This window comes from Rhinichthys klamathensis, unplaced genomic scaffold (assembly GCF_029890125.1).
Source record: "Rhinichthys klamathensis goyatoka isolate OS25496 unplaced genomic scaffold, OSU_Roscu_1.1 h1tg000346l_1, whole genome shotgun sequence".
In the NCBI taxonomy this organism is placed as follows: Eukaryota; Metazoa; Chordata; class Actinopteri; order Cypriniformes; family Leuciscidae; genus Rhinichthys; species Rhinichthys klamathensis.
Window position 1 is genome coordinate 185001 of NW_026606858.1, and position 22500 is coordinate 207500.

The 22500-nt window shown below is 41.2% G+C and overlaps 1 protein-coding gene across 1 annotated transcript in view; it reads left to right on the forward strand.

Moving 5' to 3' along the window:
• ptprma (protein tyrosine phosphatase receptor type Ma) overlaps positions 1-22500 on the forward strand; it is a gene marked incomplete at its 3' end in the record, with an annotated part of 259378 nt that overhangs the window by 168247 nt on the left and 68631 nt on the right. Inside the window, exons 8-11 of the mRNA XM_056272706.1 lie at positions 3353-3661; positions 7876-7985; positions 16932-17133; positions 18695-18797. Coding sequence (XP_056128681.1) covers positions 3353-3661; positions 7876-7985; positions 16932-17133; positions 18695-18797 — 724 coding nt within the window. The remainder of the gene's footprint in view (positions 1-3352; positions 3662-7875; positions 7986-16931; positions 17134-18694; positions 18798-22500) is intronic.

Genomic DNA, 22500 nt, shown 5'->3' on the forward strand with positions numbered 1-22500 from the left:
CACACGGACCAATGGGAGTCCACACCCACTTATTACATCATCACCACACGGACCAATGGGAGTCCACCTCCACCTGTTACATCATCAACACACGGACCAATAGGAGTCCACACCCACTTATTACATCATCACCACACGGGCCAATGGGAGTCCACACCCACTTATTACATCAACACACGGACCAATGGGAGTCCACCTCCACCTGTTACATCATCACCACACGGACCAATGGGAGTCCACACCCACTTTTTACATCATCAACACACGGACCAATGGGAGTCCACCTCCACCTGTTACATCATCACCACACGGACCAATGGGAGTCCACCTCCACCTGTTAGATCATCAACACACGGACCAATAGGAGTCCACACCCACTTATTACATCATCAACACACGGACCAATGGGAGTCCACACCCACTTATTACATCATCAACACACGGACCAATGGGAGTCCACACCCACTTATTACATCATCACCACACGGACCAATGGGAGTCCACACCCACTTATTACATCATCACCACACGGACCAATGGGAGTCCACACCCACTTATTACATCATCAACACACGGACCAATGGGAGCTCAGAGGTGTTCTCCAGCCTTAGTGAACTTTTTATGGAAAGTTATTTCATACTCCTAAACCGAGCTTTGTTTGGCCTGACTTTGTTCGAGATAACGTCACTCCAGTTGTTCTCCGCTCCCGCTTGAAGTACATCAGTGTGTTAGTGTGTTAGTGTGTATCAGTGTGTTAGTGTTTTAGTGTGTATCAGTGTGTTAGTGTGTTAGTGTGTTAGTGCTGCTCTGAATACTGTATTTCCCATAATATAAATCATATTTATCATCTGAAACATCCTGCAGCTTCTATTCCCAAACAACTGATATAATGCAGTAACCTCACGCATTATAAACATGCGTAATACACAGACATCTGACTGAAGCAGAGCGAGTGTGTGTAGCGCAGCGCTTCAGTTTTGCCTTCAATAAATGTAATCACACTTGCTCCTTATAAGGAATATTGTTTATAATGAATGCCACTATTATTTATGTTTGTTTTATGCTCATATTCTGCATTCCGGTTCGGTTCTGAAGGCCTTTCGGTGTACAGGATCTGTTGAGTTCTGATGGGAACAAACATGTTTATAGTGATTATAATGTGATGATCAAGGTTATTTGTTATTATTTTGTAAATATCTTACATAGTTTCTGAAAGGCTCTACTACATTAAAATATACAATCTTTCTCCGTCTCTTTCTCTCTCTCTCTCTCACACACATACACACACACACACACACACACACACACACACACACACACTCTCTCTCTTTCTCTGGATGAAGTTTAAGGCCATAATAGGATCAATTTCCATTCACAGTTCTGAATCTGAAGTCCATTTCTCTGGAACTTTACATTTTCCCTCCTATTTGATCCAGTCAGGGTTCAATTTTCACTCTGGAGACACACACACACACACACACACACACACACACTCTGTCTCACACACATACTCACAAACACACACACACACACACACATACTCACAAACACACACACACACACACACACACACACACACACACATACTCACAAACACACACACACACACACACACACATACTCACACACACACACACACACACACACACACACACACACACACACACACACACACACACACACACACACACTCTGTCTCACACACACACACACACACACACACACACATACTCACAAACACACACACACACACACACACACTCTGTCTCACACACACACACACACACACAATCGTTTCACCAGTATACATTTTAGTATAGGCTTGAGTTAGAAATAATAATGCTGTTATAAAAGCTTATAATAGGAATAATATGCAGTGAATGTAGTTTTGATCCGTCGCTCCGCTGAATCCTCCGTCAGATTTGTGACACACACACACACACACACTCACACAGGTCTGAGATGACGATTGTTATGATTTGTTAAAATAAGTATTTTCTTGAGCCGCTGTTTCTCTGACCTTTCCAAATGTCATTTTTCTGCGATGCGTGTCGTTGTTGTGAATATGATGATGAAACACATTCAGAGAGTTTACATCTCTTTCCACATCAAACTTCTGTCACGTTCCCTCTGTCTTTGCTGTTTGTCCTCTGTAGTGTGTGTGTGTGTGTGTGTGTGTGTTTGGTTTTTATCTGCATCTTCAAGTCTGACTTCCTTGCATTTGCATTTAATCATCTAGCGAGCTTTCTGCTGTCAGGTGTGAAGAGTCAAGGACGAGGATCAGAACACACACTCCGAACACACACTCCGAACACACACTCCGAACACACACTGCAAACACACACTGCAAACACACACTGCAAACACACACTGCAAACACATTCATGCTCGCGCTTCTCAAAACAGTTAAAGTTCCTGTCGTTGCAATAATCCTCCTGACGCTTAATAATAATAACTGACTTATTGCTTTTATGAAACAGCAGCAAGATGATTAAAGACACTGTTCAATGAATTGTTGCATTTATTAATATTATAATCAGAACAATCCATTTAGTATAATACACTACTGTTCAAAAGTTTGGAATAATTCAGATTTTTTTATTTTTTTATTTATAGAGTCCTTTCTGCTCACCAAAGCTGCATTTATTTGATCACAAATAGTGTAGAAAATGTGTAATATTATTATAATGTAAATCATCTGTTCTCTATGTGAATATACAGTAAAGTGTAATTTATTCCTGTGATCAAAGCTGTATTTTCAGCATCATTACTCCAGTCTTCAGTGTCACATGATCCTTCAGAAATCACTCTAATATGAGGATCTGATGCTCAAGAAACATTTATGATTATTATCAGTGTTGAAAACAGTATTTTTCATTCCTTGATGAATAGAAAGTTCAAAAGCATTTATTTGAAATAGAATCTTTTGCTACATTATAAATGTCTTTAATGTCACTTTAATAATCATAAATGTTTCTTGAGCATCAGATCCTCATATTAGAGTGATTTCTGAAGGATCATGTGTGAGAGAGTATGTGTGTGTGTGTGTGTGTGTGTGTGTGAGAGAGAGAGAGAGAGAGAGAGAGAGAGAGAGAGAGAGAGAGAGAGAGAGAGAGAGAGAGAGAGAGAGAGAGAGAGAAAGAAAGAGTATGTGTGTGTGTGTGTGTGTGTGTGTGTGTGTGTGTGTGTGTGTGTGTGTGTGTGTGTGTGTGTGTGTGTGAGACGCCGTCTGCCCTGACTCTAGTGCCCAAGACACTAACGGTGTGTGTGTGTGTGTGTGTGTGTGTGTGTGTGAGACGCCGTCTGCCCTGACTCACAGTAAGACACTAACGGTGTGTGTGTTCTCGCTCAGAGCCGATGCACGGGCCCCGACAGCTGAAAGTGGTGGACATCAAGTCTCGGCAGGTGACGGTTCGCTGGGAGCCGTTCGGCTACAACGTGACACGCTGCCACAACTACAGTCTGACGGTGCAGTACCGGTCCCGAACCCGGGCCGGAGCCGGGGCGAAGGAGGAGAGCAGGGAGGTGTCGTCCAGCTCCACTCCTCAACACACCATACACAACCTCACGCCCTTCACCAACCTCAGCGTCAGGATGGTCCTGCGCAACCGAGAGGGAGTCAAGGAGAGTCCCGAGATACACGTGCAGACCGACGAGGATGGTGAGGGGGAAACTGGCATAACCTATATGAAAATTAGATATACATATATACACACACACATATATATATATAGTTATATATATAGTTATAACTCTGATATATATATATAGTTATAACTCTGAATATATAAATGTAAATCCGAATATATAGTTATAACTGAGGATGTGTTATGTGTGTGTGTGTGTGTGTGTGTGTGTGTGTGTGTGTGTGTGTGTGTGTGTGTGTATATATATATATATATATATGTGTGTGTGTGTGTGTGTGTGTGTGTGTGTGTGTGTGTGTGTGCATAATATGGGGGGCCAAACATGAAATAATTATACGTAAATCTGAATATATAGATACAAATCTGAATATATAGTTATAACTCTGAATATATAGTTACAAATCTGAATATATAAATATAAATCTGAATATATAGTTATAACTCTGAATATATAGTTACAAATCTGAATATATAAATGTAAATCCAAATATATAGTTATAACTCTTAATATATAGTCACAAATCTGAATATATAGTAACAAATCTGAATATATAAATATAATCCGAATATATAGTATCAAATCTGAATATATACATATAAATCTGAATATATAGTCACAAATCTGACTATATAGTCACAAATCTGACTATATAGTAACAAATCTGAATATATAAATATAATCCGAATATATAGTAACAAATCTGAATATGTAAATATAATCCGAATATATAGTAACAAATCTGAATATATAAATATAAATCTGAATATATAGTTATAACTCTGAATATATAGTTACAAATCTGAATATATAAATGTAAATCCGAATATATAGTTATAACTCTGAATTTATAGTCACAAATCTGACTATATAGTAACAAATCTGAATGTATAAATATAAATCTGAATATATAGCTATAACTCTAAATTTATAGTCACAAATCTGAATATGAATCTGAATAGTAACAAATCTGAATACATAAATATAAATCCGAATATGTAGTTATAACTCTGAATATATAGTCACAAATCTGAATACATAAATGTAAATCCTGAATATATAGTTATAACTCTGAATATACACTCACCGGCCACTTTATTAGGTACCCCATGCTAGTAACGGGTTGGACCCCCTTTTGCCTTCAGAACTGCCTCAATTCTTCGTGGCATAGATTCAACAAGGTGCTGGAAGCATTCCTCAGGGAGTTTGGTCCATATTGACATGATGGCATCACACAGTTGCTGCAGATTTGTCGGCTGCACATCCATGATGCGAATCTCCCGTTCCACCACATCCCAAAGATGCTCTATTGGGTTGAGATCTGGTGACTGTGGAGGCCATTTTAGTACAGTGAACTCATTGTCATGTTCAAGAAACCAATTTGAAATGATTAGAGCTTTGTGACATGGTGGAAGTAGCCATCAGAGGATGGGTACATGGTGGCCATAAAGGGATGGACATGGTCAGAAACAATGCTCAGGTAGGCCGTGGCATTTAAACGATGCCCAATTGGCACTAAGGGGCCTAAAGTGTGCCAGGAAAACATCCCCCACACCATTACACCACCACCACCAGCCTGCACAGTGGTAACAAGGCATGATGGTTCCATGTTCTCATTCTGTTTACGCCAAATTCTGACTCTAACATCTGAATGTCTCAACAGAAATCGAGACTCATCAGACCAGGCAACATTTTTCCAGTCTTCAACTGTTCAATTTTGGTGAGCTCTTGCAAATTGTAGCCTCTTTTTCCTATTTGTAGTGGAGATGAGTGGTACCCGGTGGAGTCTTCTGCTGTTGTAGCCCATCCGCCTCAAGGTTGTGCGTGTTGTGGCTTCACAAATGCTTTGCTGCATACCTCGGTTGTAACGAGTGGTTATTTCAGTCACTGTTGCCCTTCTATCAGCTCGAACCAGTCTGGCCATTCTCCTCTGACCTCTGGCATCAACAAGGCATTTCCGCCCACAGAACTGCCGCTCACTGGATGTTTTTTCTTTTTCGGACCATTCTCTGTAAACCCTAGAGATGGTTGTGCGTGAAAATCCCAGTAGATTAGCAGTTTCTGAAATACTCAGACCAGCCCTTCTGGCACCAACAATCATGCCACGTTCAAAGTCACTCAAATCAACTTTCTTCCCCATACTGATGCGCGGTTTGAACTGCAGGAGATTGTCTTGACCATGTCTACATGCCTAAATGCACTGAGTTGCCGCCATGTGATTGGCTGCTTAGAAATTAAGTGTTAACGAGCAGTTGGACAGGTGTACCTAATAAAGTGGCCGGTGAGTGTATATATATATATATATATATATATATAACTCTAAATATATATATGTAAATCCAAATATATAGTTATAACTCTGAGGATGTGTTATATGTGTGTGTGTGTGTGTGTGTGTGTGTGTGTGTGTGTGTGTGTGTGTGTGTGTGTGTGTGTGTGTGTGTGTGTGTGTGTGTGTGTGTAGCCACATAAAAAGGCTACAACGGGCATTATTTTTATTGTAGTTTATTTTATTTCAGTTTTTTCTTTTAGTTTATAACCAAAACAGTTTGGTTACAAACATTCTTCAAAATTAATAAAAATATGAGCCAGATATATTCTTGATGGGTGTTTTCCTCACCCATTTAAGTCCCACTAGAACTGTTTATTCTAGACCTTTTTGAGATCTTTGTAGAATTCTAGATCTGTTATTCTCTAGAGCTTTAGCCTCTGTGTCCCAAAAACAAGAACCTCTGAAACATAAAGAACATTATTTATCCACAAAGAACCGTATAACGAATAACCGGATGCAGGCTTCTTCTTGAATAGAAGTGGGTTATTTTGCTGTGTAACAATTGAAGACCCTTTAAGTTCCCCAGCACAGTGTCTTTAGTGCTATATAGCCACTGTGTGTCTATGAAGAGCCCATTATATCAGGTACTGGAGTGAACGAGCTGCTCAAATGCTTCATTGGATAATTTTCATCTTATTTCTCATGTTCCTAAGGGTGATTTCTTCCAGTACGCCGAAGCGCTGACATTTAGCTTGAATGTCTAATTGCGTCCCCCATTAGCAGAGCTCTTCTGATGGAATAAACATGATTTTTTTTTTGTTTCCTGAGATCGGCAACCTTTATAAATAATTAGACACCTGGGCCGCATCTCGACTGGATGTTAAACACACACGCGCTCTTTGTTCTCGTTCAGAGTCGGTGTCAAGTGAGACAGACTTGAGGAACGTTCCTGCGAGAGGATGAAACGATAAACAAATGAGTAATAATCTCTCAGACACACACACACACGCGTGTTTGAAGGAGGAGACGAACAGCATCTGAGGGGATTTGTGTGTTTCTGTGCATTTATGGCTTGAAACCAGTGACTTTTAAAAGAATAATAATAATAAATCACAGTCACTTATTCATACCGATTTAACCTTTCAGAAAAAGGCGGTCAGCTTGAGACATAATGCTTTCCTTATTAGCTGCCAAACATTGATGTGTGTGTGTGTGTGTCCGTGTGTGTGTGAGCGTGTGTGTGTGTGTGTGTGTGTGTGTGTGTGTGTGTGTGTGTCCGTGTGTGTGTGTGTGTGTGAGCGTGTGTCCGTGTGTGTGTGTGTGTGTGTGTGTGTGTGTGTCCGTGTGTGTGTGTGTGTGTATGTGAGTGTGTGTCCGTGTGTGTGTGTGTGTGTGTGTGTGAGTGTGTGTGTGTGTGTGTGCGTGTGTGTGTCTGTCTGTGTGTGTGTGTGTGTGTGTGTGTGTGTGTCTGTGTGTGTGTCTTTCTCTGTGTGTCTGTCTCTGTGTGTGTGTGTGTGTGTGTGTGTGTGTGTGTGTCTGTGTGTGTGTGTGTGTGTGTGTGTGTGTGTGTGTGTGTGTGTGCGTCTGTGTGTGCGTCTGTGTGTGTGTCTGTGTGTGTCTGTGTGTGCATCTGTGTGTGCGTCTGTGTGTGTGTGGGTGTGTGTGTGTGCGTGTGTGTGTCTGTCTCTGTGTGTCTGTCTCTGTGTGTGTGTGTGTGTGTGTGTGTGTGTGTGTGTGTGTGTGTGTGCGTCTGTGTGTGCGTCTGTGTGTGTGTGTGTGTGTGTGTGTGCGTCTGTGTGTGCGTATGTGTGTGTGTGTGTGTGTGCGTCTGTGTGTGCGTCTGTGTGTGTGTCCATATGTTAAACATGACAAAATATTACAGCTACAGAACACTGTATGCATGTGAAGAGCTGTTGTTGTCGCTGTGTTCTGATCCGTTGTGATGTCACTTCTGTCAGTGCCGGGTGAAGTTCCTCTGGAATCTATCCAGGCCAGTGTGTACGAGGAGAAGATCCTGCTGAAGTGGAGAGAACCGGCTCAGACCTTCGGCATCATCACTCAGTATGAGGTGAACACACACACGTTATCACTTTAAAGTCTCAACTTTCAAATCTTGCCATTTTTTTAAGAAATTCAAACAATAAATACAGTTTTGTGGCTCTTTAATGTGTGGTGACGGATCACTGAAGCGACATGTGAACCGATCATCTCTTCCGCTTTACCACTAGTTATTATAGCACAAAATAGTCATGAATGAACATCAGAAGGTACACTTTAAGACGTCAACACACCACACAATACACGTCCACCAACGCTAATCTACTACCTCTGTCTGGTCTGGAGATAATATCTGTGTTACGATTGGTCAGATTGCCTGTCAATCAAACTGGCGAAGGGTGAATTAAAACTTTTTTTTCAGAATGTAGTTGTATGAAATTACTAGTCATCCAATTTTTCATATCGACTATGCATTCCGTCAGTTTTGTGAATTGGTATGTTTCGTCAAGCCGAGAAGAAATATAGAGCTGAGTACACAGCAAAATATGTTTTTTACTTAGTATTTTTGTCTTGTTTCCAGTCCAAATATAAAAAAATTCTTAAATAGATAATAGAAACCATTGGCAGATAATTTTGCTTGTTTTAAGCAAAAACTCACTTTTTTTCAGAAAACAACATATGAAGAGTTTGGTTCCAAAACGCGATAAACGCCATTTTAAAAAAAAATGAGTTACTGCAAAAATCAGTATAGTATCTGGTTGGTATTGAAAAGTCAATGTTTAATTTTAAGTAAAATGCGATATCCGCCGTGTTATCATGTTTTCTCCCTTTCTTTCCAAACCGCGACAAACGCCAGTCTCCCTTCTCTGCAGAACGCGATATAGCCGCTCTCAACCAATCACAACGCACCATTCCACGCAATGTAAACAGTAACGGCAGCGCCTTAAATACACCCGGCTTCCTAGTTTTTCTTATCTATTTTGTACTTTTCGATCAACAAACAAACAAAAAAATGAATAATTTTGACGGCATTGATGAACCTGTGGTTGTTTCTGCGGTGGGTATGAAACGTAAGGCATCGAAATCGAATCATTTACGTGAGGAGATTAAGAAGATGAGGCACTCGGGAGGAGGAAAAATGTTTTCAATCTTCTTTACAGTTCTTAATAAAAATATTATACTAATAAACGTCTCAGGTTACGACTGTAACCTATGTTCCCTGAGAACAGGGAACGAGACAATACGTCATCGACGTTATGGGGAACGCCTCAGGCGTGACAGGTGTCTGAAATCAAGTATCAACTCACAGCAATCATGTTGACCGGCGACAGCCCGTGCATCATCAGCTCGAATGATGAGCGCGCAACCTGGATGTATAAAAAGGGTGCCTTGAAACCGTGACAACATCCTATCGTCTGAAGGGACTGTTGCAGGCAGGCCCCGAGGTATGGCAGGGAGACGTATTGTCTCGTTCCCTGTTCTCAGGGAACATAGGTTACAGTCGTAACCTGAGACGTTCCCTTTCGAAGGGGAACTCAACAATACGTCATCGACGTTATGGGGAACGAAATACCCACGCCGCCATACTGAGGGGAGTGCATGCCCAATGGCAGTGACAACTGTCCGAACCAGTAATACAAAGGACACTAAAACCACTCACCCTAGGTCACGTTGGGCTGTCAGTGACAGCACTCCCTACCGGTCATAGCCCAAGCTAATGAACCGAGAAACTGCCAGAACATAGTTCATGGGAGGTATATCTGGGCCAGCTCAAAGGCTTAGGACCACAACTTCCTAATAGAAGGGGTCCCTTCTAGGGAGTGTGGCTAGGGGACTCAAGGGATTCCCAGCCAGTCACTATTCAGGAGAGCATGCCTCCTGACATGCCACCAGGCTGGCCTGGTGATCTATACTAAGACGCACAGTCTGGCTATTGCCTGTCTGTCCGAGACAGAGCCTCTGGAAACTGCCTTGGAGAAGGCATCCAAAAATGAAGGCCTGCAAAGCTGGCAGAAATCATTCAGTTCCGGATCACAGAGACGGGATTACCCGGAGAGTGTAACTCAACCTCAAGAAAAGACGGAAGTCGTCCACTCAATCCATGGGTCTACCCAGTGCTCCTCCTGAACACTGAGGAAGTACTGTAAGAGAGGGATCAAAAACCAGGAAGGTCTGCTGAGGCCAAAGACCTGATTACCCTCTATGTGGGGAGCTCCAGTACCTGAGAGCTCACATCAGGAAAGGCCGGTGAGGCCTATAACCTGGCGACCACAGTATGTGGGAGCTCATAACCAGGAAGGCCGGGTGAGGCCTGTAACCTGGCGACCACAGTGTGTGGGAGCTCTCATCAGGAAGGCCGGTGAGACCTATAACCTGATACCCAGAATATGGGAGCTCATAACCAGGAAGGCCTGATAAGGCCTGCAACCTGACAACCACACCACGTGGGGGCTACATTAGAAAGTACATGAAACAAAAGTGCATGTACTTAGTTATTCTGAGTCCAGAAAAGGCCTGGATCAGAATGAAGAAGTTAGCCAGAAAGGCGTCTGTCGTAGCATATTTTGACGACAGGACGCATCTAGAGTGGGACCCGAGGTTAAAGACTTGGGTCTGGGCCACATAGAAAGGGACTGAAGCCTACAGCACATGACCCTTACCATAAAATGGATTTTAGAAAGTACACAAGATGTTCCATCATGTGACTTACCATAAGTATGGTTTTGACATGACCAGGAAGGCCAGATGAGGCCTATAACCTGATAGTCAAAATGTGTGGGAGATCACATTCAGGAAGGCCTGATGAGGCCTGCAACCTGACATGTGAAAGCTCACAACCACACCCTAGCGACCACAGTGAGTGGGAGTTCACATTCAGGAAGGCCTGGTGAGGCCTGAAACCTGACATGTGACAACTCATAACCAGGAAGGCCGAGGAGGCCTGAAGCCTGGTGACCACTGAATGTGGGAGCTCAAAACCAGGAAGGCCGGCGAGGCCTGTAACCTGACAACCACAGTAGGAGGGAGCTCATATCAGGAAGGCCTGACAAGGCCTGTAACCTGACAACCACACCATGTGGGGGCTACTTTCAGAAAGGCCATAAATATGGATTTTAGAAAGTACATGAAACAAAAGTGCATGTACTTAGTAATTCCGAATCCAGGAAGGCCTGGATCAGAAACAGGCGTCTGTCGTAGCAAACTTTGACGACAGGACGCATCTAGAGTGGGACCCATGGTGAAAGACCTGGGTCTGGGCCACATAGGAAGGGACCGAACCATACAGCGCATGACCCTTACCATGAAAATGGATTTTAGAAAGTACACAAGACGTTCCGTCGTGTGACTTACCATAAGTATGGTTTTAACATAATCAGGAAGACCAGATGAGGCCTGTAACCTGATAGTCAAAAGCTCACAACCACACCCTAACGACCACAGTGAGTGGGAGTTCACATTCAGGAAGGCCTGGTGAGGCCTGAAACCTGACATGTGACAACTCATAACCAGGAAGGCCGAGGAGGCCTGAAGCCTGGTGACCACTGAATGTGGGAGCTCATAACCAGGAAGGCCGGTGAGGCCTGTAACCTGACGACCACAGTAGGTGGGAGCTCATATCAGGAAGGCTGGTAAGGCCTGTAACCTGATACCCAGTATTTGGGAGCTCATAACCAGGAAGGCCGGGTGAGGCCTGTAACCTGGCGACCACAGTATGTGGGAGCTCATAACCAGGAAGGCCTGGCGAGGCCTGTAACCTGGCGACCACCGTGTGTGGGAGCTCATATTCAGGAAGGCCTAGTAAGGCCTGTAACCTGAAACCCAGTATGTGGGAGCTCATAACCAGGAAGGCCGGTGAGGCCTGTAACCTGGCGACCACAGTATGTGGGAGCTCATATCAGGAAGGCCGGGTGGGGCCTGTAACCTGGCGACCACAGTATGTGGGAGCTCATATCAGGAAGGCCGATGAGGCCTGAAACCTGGCGAGCACAGAAGGTGAGAGCTCATATCAGGAAGGCCTGTGAGGCCTGTAACCTGGTGAGCACAGTAGGTGGGAGCTCATATCAGGAAGGCCGGGTGAGGCCTGTAACCTGGCGACCACAGTATGTGGGAGCTCTCATCAGGAAGGCTGGTAAGGCCTAAAACCTGATACCCAGTATTTGGGAGCTCATAACCAGGAAGGCCAGTGAGGCCTGTAACCTGGCGACCACAGTATGTGGGAGCTCATATCAGGAAGGCCGATGAGGCCTGTAACCTGGCGACCACAGCATGTGGGAGCTCATAACCAGGAAGGCCAGGTGAGGCCTGAAACCTGGCGAGCACAGAAGGTGAGAGCTCATATCAGGAAGGCCTGTGAGGCCTGTAACCTGGTGAGCACAGTAGGTGGGAGCTCATATCAGGAAGGCCGGGTGAGGCCTGTAACCTGGCGACCACAGTATGTGGGAGCTCTCATCAGGAAGGCTGGTAAGGCCTATAACCTGATACCCAGTATTTGGGAGCTCATAACCAGGAAGGCCGGTGAGGCCTGTAACCTGGCTACCACAGTATGTGGGAGCTCTTATCAGGAAGGCCGGGTGAGGCCTGTAACCTGGCTACCACAGTATGTGGGAGCTCTTATCAGGAAGGCCGGGTGAGGCCTGTAACCTGGCGACCACCGTGTGTGGGAGCTCATATTCAGGAAGGCCTAGTAAGGCCTGTAACCTGAAACCCAGTATGTGGGAGCTCATAACCAGGAAGGCCGGTGAGGCCTGTAACCTGGCGACCACAGTATGTGGGAGCTCATATCAGGAAGGCCGGGTGGGGCCTGTAACCTAATAACCACAGTATGTGGGAGCTCATATTCAGGAAGGCTGGATAAGGCCTGTGACCTGACATATGGAAGCTCATAGCCTGGAAGGCCTGGTGAGGCCTGTAACCTGGCGACCACAACATGTGGGAGCTCAGCTCACCTTACAATACATTACCTTTGCTTACCAACATGTCCCCGGCTCTGTACAGGAGACGAGTTCTGAAAAAGAAGAGAAAAATGTTATTTGCGCAGAAAAAACATTTTCACTCAACATAAAACCTGCAACGTGCGAAATGAAGCACACCAGGACACAGGAACTCAGAAACCTGAATTCTACTGTTTCACAAGCCAAGGGAAGAAAACCGCTCACAGTTTGCGCAGGAAGCTCCCTCGAGAACTCCCCGCGCGTGCTCTTCTCCCAGGCAGAAAACGCACAGATCGTGTGAATCCTCCGGTGTCAAATATCTAGGACACGGGTCGGCACACTTGCGGAAAGTATTTTTCCCCTTCTCTGCACGCTTCATTTTCTTTTTGTTGACTACTCAAAAAACAGACAAACAGTCCCTGAAGACGAAAAGATGTTGTCACGGTTTCAAGGCACCCTTTTTATACATCCAGGTTGCGCGCTCATCATTCGAGCTGATGATGCACGGGCTGTCGCCGGTCAACATGATTGCTGTGAGTTGATACTTGATTTCAGACACCTGTCACGCCTGAGGCGTTCCCCATAACGTCGATGACGTATTGTTGAGTTCCCTTCGAAAGGGAACTTACGTTGTTGTGTATTTTCAACAGTTTCAATATGAAAAAAAAACAACTTTTATATTGATTCAATGGATTAAATGCATTTAGATTTTTTTTTTTAAATGGATTTATTGCATTTTGGGGAAAAAAAAAATCCGTTTTTATAATAAATCTTTGAAAATCAAAACCTGGATTTTAATTTTTTTTGTTATTATGACCTACAAATGCTATGTGAAAGTTTGAAACAGAAAATAGTGGTTTTCATCTTTCCACTTTCTTGGTAAAGAAAACACATTTTTACTTAAATTAATCTAAATGGATTTATTGCGTTTTGGAACCTAACTCTTCATATCTTATCTAGTAAATGTTTCTTGGATTTAAGATATTAGATATTTGGACTGGAAACAAGACAAAAAATACTAAGTAAGAAAAGCATTTTTTGCAGCGTATCATCAGTGTAACAGTGAAAACTAGCACCATGTTTTCCAATATCCCCTAAGGGTAGCATGTACAGAGAGTGTGTGTGTGTGTGTGTGTGTGTGTGTGTGTGTGTGTGTGTGTGTGTGTGTGTGTGTGTGTGTGTGTGTGTGTGTGTGTGTGTGTGTGTGTGTGTGTAGCATGTACAGAGTGAACAGCAGCGGTCCTAGTACTGAGCCTTGTGGTACGCCATACTGAACTTGTGATCGATAAGACATCTCTTCATTTACTGCTACAAACTGATAACGGTCAGATAAGTGTGATTTAAACCATGCTAATGCAATTCCACTAATGCCAACATAGTTTTCATGTCTATTTAAAAGAATGTTGTGGTCAATAGTGTCAAATGCAGCACTAAGATCGAGTAACACTAATAGAGAGATACAACCACGATCGGATGATAAGAGCAGATCATGTGTGACTCTGATGAGAGCAGTCTCAGTGCTATGGTACGGTCTAAATCCTGACTGGAAATCCTCACAGATATCATTTCTCTCTAGAAAGGAACACAGTTGTGAGGAAACTGCCTTTTCTAGTATATTTGGCAGAAAAGGTAGATTCGAGATCGGCCTGTAATTGACTAATTCTGTAGGATCAAGTTGTGGTTTTTTAATAAGAGGCTTAATAATAACCATCTTAAAAAACTTGACATTGATGAATTAATGATATTAAGAAGAGGATCTATGACCTCTGGAAGCATCTCTTTCAATGGCTTAGTCGGTAAAGGGTCTAACATACGCGCGCGTGTGTGTGTGCGTGTGTGTGTGTGTGTGCGACTGTGCGCGCTACAGATCACATAGTCAGACGGGAATAACCGTAGACTCAGTTGTCCGCGAGCCCGTCGTGACATCCAGCCTTTGATTTGACAGTATCAAAGAGTTCAAACTGAGACTCACTGACGGGCCGTGATTTCAAAAGGACAGTTTGGGCTTTTTTTCCTCTTATCAAGGGAACCTGATCCTTCCTTCCCTTTCTTTTCTCTCTCGCTCTCTCTCTCTCTCTCTCTGATTCCTCTTGTATATTTCCAGTGAGATTTCCCGTCCTCAGATTCTCCGTTCCTGTCCGATGACGTCAGTCTGATCTTCCCACACATCCCGAGTCTCTCCCTCCATGCAGTGATATGAATCTAATAGCTGATAGAGTTTATGAAAACGAGCAGAATATCCCGATATCTAAAAGTGTCTCGAATGCGGCGCTTCATTAACGCCGCTCTTCTTCAGCGTAATGAACAAAACCCTTCAAACGCGAGAAGCGAGACACTTTCCCACTTTTTCCCTGCTCTGATCCGTCACGAGCGCGGATGTTGTTATTGATTTCTTTATTGCCGGATGATAATTGAAAAGGGCCTTGAAGCATTTCAGAAATAATAGAGTGGACTCATTTGCTCGGTCGACGCTGGGATGCTAACATGTAGCATGTTTTCTAGTCGACTAGTAGTCGTTCATTTGAGCCATTAGTCGACTAATCGCGCGCGCTATATTAATAAGCCATCAATCATAATAATGCGCCTTTAACCCTCTGGGGTCCTTCATTTCAGAGTCACACTCAGGACCTTCGGGTCCAAATGGGCCGGAAGGGTGGGATTAATATTTATTAAAAAAAAATCATCTTTTTTTTTTTTACTTGTTTTTTATAATATTTTTTCTTTTCTTTTTTGAGATAATTTCAAAAATAAAAATGATTTATAATTAATATTAATGTAATAATTATGACCCATTTTTTCCCCATTGAATATAATAGAAATTTAAAAAATATGTTTTTTTTTTTTGTTTTTTTTTTAAAGCTGTATTTCATTTTAGAGTCAAGCCTAGGCCTCATGAAAGCAATTTTTGAAATGAGATGGATGCCATCTGGTGGACAAACTGAGCATTTTAAAAATTCAAAACCCATATGTAATCTGAATTTATTAGTGTGTATGTGTATAAAAGTGTGTTTGTGTGTGTGTGTGTGTGTGTGTGTGTGGATGTGTCTGTTTTGCACTCTTGATGTTTTATAGATTCACCCCTTCACTGTTGTGTGCCTTTTTTCTGGATCGTGGCTGATTTGTAGTTTGTACGCACAAAATAACTCTGTATTTTCACATTTTTGCCAATTTCCCATTCATTTCCTATGCGGGTCCATTTGGACCCGAAGGTCCTGAGTGTGACTATTTTTTTTACAACCACTTAGACTATTCAAATCCTGTCCCCAATTTTTTTGGGTGTTCATATACCAAGTACCAACAAAGTCACCAGATTTCGGACCATTCCGATAAAGCAATGATTTAAAAAAAAAAAATATTTAAATGCTTCGGGTCCATTTGGGCCGAAGGACCCCAGAGGGTTAATTCCCTGTTTAAAATACATATGGCCTAATCAGCGCACAAATTCAAATTCAGTGAATATGAGTGTGTTGTGCAAAAAACAGAATGAGACTTTATAAACATTTTAAAAATGTATTGGTAATGTTTTCTGTGTGTTCGGCTGCAGAGATCGAGTCGACGTTTCATACGGATTACATAATCTGACAATATTCATTTTCTGTTTGAAAGCGCATCCTTACTGTTTTCATCATTTTACAAAAGCACGTTTTGCTGTTATTGTGATTTACAGAAATAAAAGTAGACCCTTTACAGTTTGCATTACTCGTATCTGTATGAGCAGAAATGACGTAGTATTTTAAGTTAAATGCACCGGCGCCTGTATGGCATGCAGTCAAACACTAATAATAGCACACGTTTATCTAGGCTAACATTAGAGCGACTTGTAAACTTACCGCTACTTACATGTTTACAGTGATAAGCCATATTTGAGGTCGATGAATGACAGGATAATGATTGGATTCCCTGCCGTTAACGATCTGTCCGTCACAGCCTGCCTGATTTTGCCACTTTTTCAAGTTTTTAAGTGACTAAAGTGACTTTGTAAGTGACTTTTCAAGTGACTAAACGACTAATCTCCTCTTCTCCTGGACTAACGGTTAGTGGACTATCGGGGGCATCCCTACTGACATGCACGTTTGTGTTCCCAGATCTCCTATAAAGCCGTCAGCTCCTTCGACCCAGTGCTGGATCTGTCTAACCAGAGCGGGAAGGTGGTGAAGATGGGGAATGACACCAGCCACGTGTTCCTGGGTCTCTATCCCGGCTCCACGTACTCCTTCACCCTCCGAGCGAGCACGGCTAAAGGCTTCGGGCCGCCCGCCGTCACACAGGCCACAACCAAGATCTCAGGTCAGGGTCGCCAGAGACAATCCTAATCCAACACTGGAGTAACACAAGAGTGTTGGTTCAATAAACTGGTTGCCACTCTTCGTGTGTCGGTCAAAAATTACAGATTTTTTATTTGTATTTCAATGATTGTAGTATATTTTAGTTCAATAATGCTTTTTATTAATTATTTTGTATTTTTAGGGGATTTTATGGTACTAAATTATATTTACGCTGTAGTTATAATCCATTTATTCGCTTTTTTGAGCATAGACATGAAAATTAATTTCCAACTTAAACTGTGGTGCATCTTGAATGCTTTAGAGCGACAGACTGAAGTTTGATCTCTGTTTAAAGACGACACTCGGCAGATTATTGCTGAAGTGAAAAAAGTTAAAGTGAACTTAAAAAAAGTTACAGAATTTTACGTTTATTGTTATGAAAAATGCACAAAAAATACTATTTTCAATTTTTATATGAAATATATATTTTCAAAAACACGTTTTACTCTTAAACGGCAATAAAATCAAAGCACTAAACCTAAGCCAGCTGTGCTCCAGATGTGAGTCTGATCTCTCAGTGAATGATCTTCCAGTGAGATGTTGTTCGGCTGCAGTTCCAAACGCTTCCACTAGAGGAAACTCGTCTCTCATTCATTTCCAATGCGCTCGTTTCTGACCGCGAGGAGCACAAGTGTGACTATTGCTTACAGGACCGTTTAACCTGTTCACATCATGTTCATGCATTTGTGTGTGTGTGTGTTCACACAGCAAGTGCCAAAACCTTTACCAAGTTTCGTACCATTCCGATGAAAAAAAAGACATAACGTAAAATTTTTCGGTCAAAAATTACAGTAGAGCACAAGAGGGTTAAAATTTTGAGTTCATTGAATTCTCTATATCAGAGTCAGTGTTCCTGAACTCCTGAAACGCCTCCACTGTAGTCTTGAGTTTCTTCCGGAACGAACACGTCTCAATATTCCTCATTATAATAATTAATGCGCAGAATAAAGGGGCGGGGCCTGGTTGAGTTAGTCAGTAGTGTGTTAAACTGGCGGTTATGGAAAGGGGCGGGGCATTTCCCAAACACACTCGAAGCGCTCGACCAATCACAACACACTGCTCCAGCCGACCAATCAGAGCACAGTGTGCTTTCAGGAGGAGGGGCTTCATAGAGACAGGAAGTAAACAGAGCGTTACTGACAGACTGGGAAGAGAGGAGCCGCAACAATGGAGAATATGAGGAGAATAATCAACATTCAAGCTGGAGAACCTGTTCTAGTAGAGCCTGAAAACAACAACTTCTTCTTTTATGCAATGCAAGAGATTAGTTTAATGAGCATAAACTCTAAATATTATGTTAGCTGAGCAACATTAGTGCGTCTTTTTTTTTTTTTTTACCAAAACAGAAAACTTGTTTTTTGTGTCAGCGCCACCTAGGCACTCCATCAGAGGAATGAAACAAAGACATGTGCGTTTGTGTTCTTGCATGATAACTCTAGTGATTCGAGTTGCTGTTTCAAATCATTTGAATGTTTCGGCTTTTGTGTGTGTGTGTGTGTGTGTGTGTGTGTGTGTGTTTGCAGCTCCGTCGATGCCGGCGTACGATCAGGAGTCGCCTCTGAACCAGACGGACAGCAGCGTCACGGTTGTGCTGAAACCGGCCCAGAGCCGCGGAGCTCCTGTCAGGTAAACAACAATAATCATACATTCATATATATGAGACCCTGCAAACCCAGTCACGAGTCGCACGGGTACATCTGTGGCAGTAACCATCAATACATTATCCATTTTTCTTTTAAGCCAAAAATCATTAGGATATTAAGTAAAGATCATGTTCCATGAAATTTCCTACCGTAAATATATCAAAATATATATTTTTGTGAGTGGATGCAGCAAAATCGCCAACATAAATGCACAACTTTAAAGGGGATTTTCTCATGTTTAGATTTTTTTGCACCTTCAGATTCCAGATTTTCTAATAGTTGTATCGGCCAAATGTTGTTCTATCCTAACACACCACACATCAATGGAAAGCTTATTTATCCAGCTTTCAGATGACGTATAAATCTTAAATTTAAAAAAATGGCCGTGTGAGTGGATTTGTGGTCCAAGGTCACATATGTCACGCCTTACATGCAGATAAAACACATAAAACAATTTACAAGCAGCAATAAAAAAAGCAACAAACTTTACAACCAATATGAGATATATATATATACAATATTACCAGTATGCCTGCCTAAAAATATGCATTTTCAAACTAGATTAACGAGATTATGGCTGATCTGCTCTCAAAATGTTTCTCAAAAACTAAACAAAAATCCTGTTGCTTTAGCAGAGACAAACCGGCAGCTTTGGTTGGCTGAACAATACTGTAAAACACAGTAAACATATTCACAGAACAACCTGTAAATATGAACATTTAAAACTGTAATTTACAAAATAAAAGTAGCTTTTCCACAAGTTGAAGAAAAAATTGTAATATATAGAAGCTGCACAAATACATAACACATTCTTTCAACAAAATAAGATATAACACTGTAATGTTGATAAATGATAAGAAAAAAAATTAAGAAGAAACATAATAATTAAAATGAAAAATGTGAAGTGGATTTTAACCACACTTTTAACAGTTGTAAATTACAGTAGTGGTCCGGTGTTGGGAAACTGACATCTTTATCCTCTATATTAAATATTATTAAAGATTTAGTTGTCATATGGCGTAGTTGTGCTTGGAGTCGATTGTTTGATTTGTGATAATAACGCAATAAAACATGACAAATTGTGCGACACCATTTTTGTCCAAATGCATGCAAAAGGAGAGAAACAAACAAATATTAATAACTGATTAATGCACTGCAACTGATAATGCACTGATTATGCTTTCTTCTTTTTTTTTTGCATAGTAAAATAAAACCTGAAGCTGAAGTTTGACTTTTATTTATAGAATTTTTTCAGATTAAGTTCAACCAAGTTTAGTGTTTTGTTCTTTCCTCATTTTTTTTTTTTTTTTTTTACAATACTCTCCTCATATAATGATGGTTTAATCGAACTTATAGGGTCATTAAAAACAAATATACACTCCAGCCGCTACTTTAAGATGATTTCCGAAAAAACTGTACATTTAACAGTATTTTACTGTAAACTTGCATGAATAGATCTATTATAGTTTTCCGTATAGTAGAATTAATTGGTTAAGCGTAGCATTTTTACAGTTATCATTACAGTGGTATCTTACAGTGTGTGTGTGTGTGTGTGTGTGTCTCAGCTGGCTGTTTTGATGGTATTTTTCCCGCTGTATTGTTTGTGGATTCCTCCGAGTGAGCGTCAGTCTTTGAAGCGGAGAACAAAGTGTGTGTGTGTGTGTGTGTGTGTGTGTGTGTGTGTGTGTGAGTGTGTGTGTGTCAGAGCCGCGTCCCTGAACCGCTTTCATGTGTTTCTCCTGCCGGTGTCACATCGGCCCCTGAACGTCCCCGCGCTGAACACACACTCCCCGGCCCTCGTTAGCAAGCGCCACACGCGCTCAGGTGAACGTGTCCGAGAACATTTCAGACACAAATCAAAACAAAAACACCCCTTTATAGATGTGCATTCTGTAAATGAAGATTTCTGCATTATGTTTGTGACATCTAAAGCATGAATCTCCTCTATTGTGTCGTATATCGAGTGAAGCGCTTCTGGAACAAGAACACATGTGGGCGGGGCTTGATTGTGTCTGTGAGGAGTTGATTGGACGGTTTGCTATTGGCTGATCTCCTGTGAGTGACAGGTTAAAGCCCCGCCCACATCATCAGAGAAGAGAAGAGATGCTGAAGAGGAACTGATTCTGATTCTGCTTACCAGAAACATGAAGTTAACACAATAATAATGTGCACTGATAAAGCATTCATAATAAACACTTTGATTCCATGGTGACTTTAGTTTAGACACATTTAAACAGGGTTCAATAAGTGAAAGCCAATGTTTGACATTGTTTTTATTGCTTTGCTGCATTTTATTATGATTTATTATTTAATGTTTAAATGGCAAAAAGGGTTAGAAAAAACAACAACAACAAATTTTTAGGCTGGTCTAAAACCTGACAGCTCTTGTCAATGTGAAAATGATGGCCAGTCAAATCAAAGTAGGCGGGGCTTTACTGATCACAAAAATAGATAGATAGAGATAGATATAAAATCATATTTAATATATTTAATTTTAATTATTTTGTATATATAAATACACACATATGCATGTATATATTTAAGAAAAATATGTTATTTAAATATAAAACATTTATATTTATATATAATATTAATTATGTATAAATATATATATGTACAGTATATGCATGCAAAAATGTCTTAAATATATACATGCATGTGTGTGTATTTATATATGCAAAATAATTATACACAGCACACACACACACACACACACACACACACACACACACACATATACTGTATTATGTAAACGCAAACTTTTATTTTGGACTTTTAATCGTTGCCCAGCACTGATATATATATATATATGAGTTGACCTAACTTGAAAAAATAAGGTCTGGTGATGCAAATTACTCAAATATTTTGTCAAATGTCACTGTTTTGAATTGAGAATATACACCCTAAACATTGCTGGGTTGTTTCAACCCAAATTTGGGTAAAATATGGACAAACCCAAATGTTGGGTTAAAAATGTAATTTCAAATTTTAACCCAACTTCAACTTTCACTTTCAACTGTAAATTTTTTAATTGCATTTTAACCCAACATTTGGGTTTGTCCATATTTGACCCAAATTTGGGTTGAAACAACCCAGCATTTTTTAGAGTGATAATTAATGTAGTTCATAACTGAATATATGAAGACAAAAACATTAACAGAGCGTTTTCATCACAGTAAGATTAAGAGAGAATATGTGCATATTTATAAAGAAAAACATTGCAAATACTTTTCAATAATTTTTTTGTTCTTATCTTGTTATTTTAAATCCCTTTAAATCCTTTCATTTAAAAGAACTAAATATACAAATAATTTAAATGAATAGTCGATGTCACAAACAAGTTTACGGCCTTATTTAAATCTGTGTATGATGATGATATAAGCTGGACATGTTCGACCGGATAAACAGCAGGAGAATATTATATGACAGAGCGCTGGTTTATTAATATTGCAGATGTGGACTGTACCGTAGTAAACCACAGCGATGTTTACCGCAGTAATCTCTGCGGGATTACCATCATTAATCTCATCAAATCATGTTTTTACTTCTCCCACAAAATAGGAAAATAAGAAAAGCAAGATTTGATTATTGTGATCTAATCCCTCGCTCTGTGATTGTGTTTTCAGGAGACGAGGTCACGGGTGTGTGTGTGTGTGTGTGTGTGTGTGTGTGTGTGTGTGTGTGAG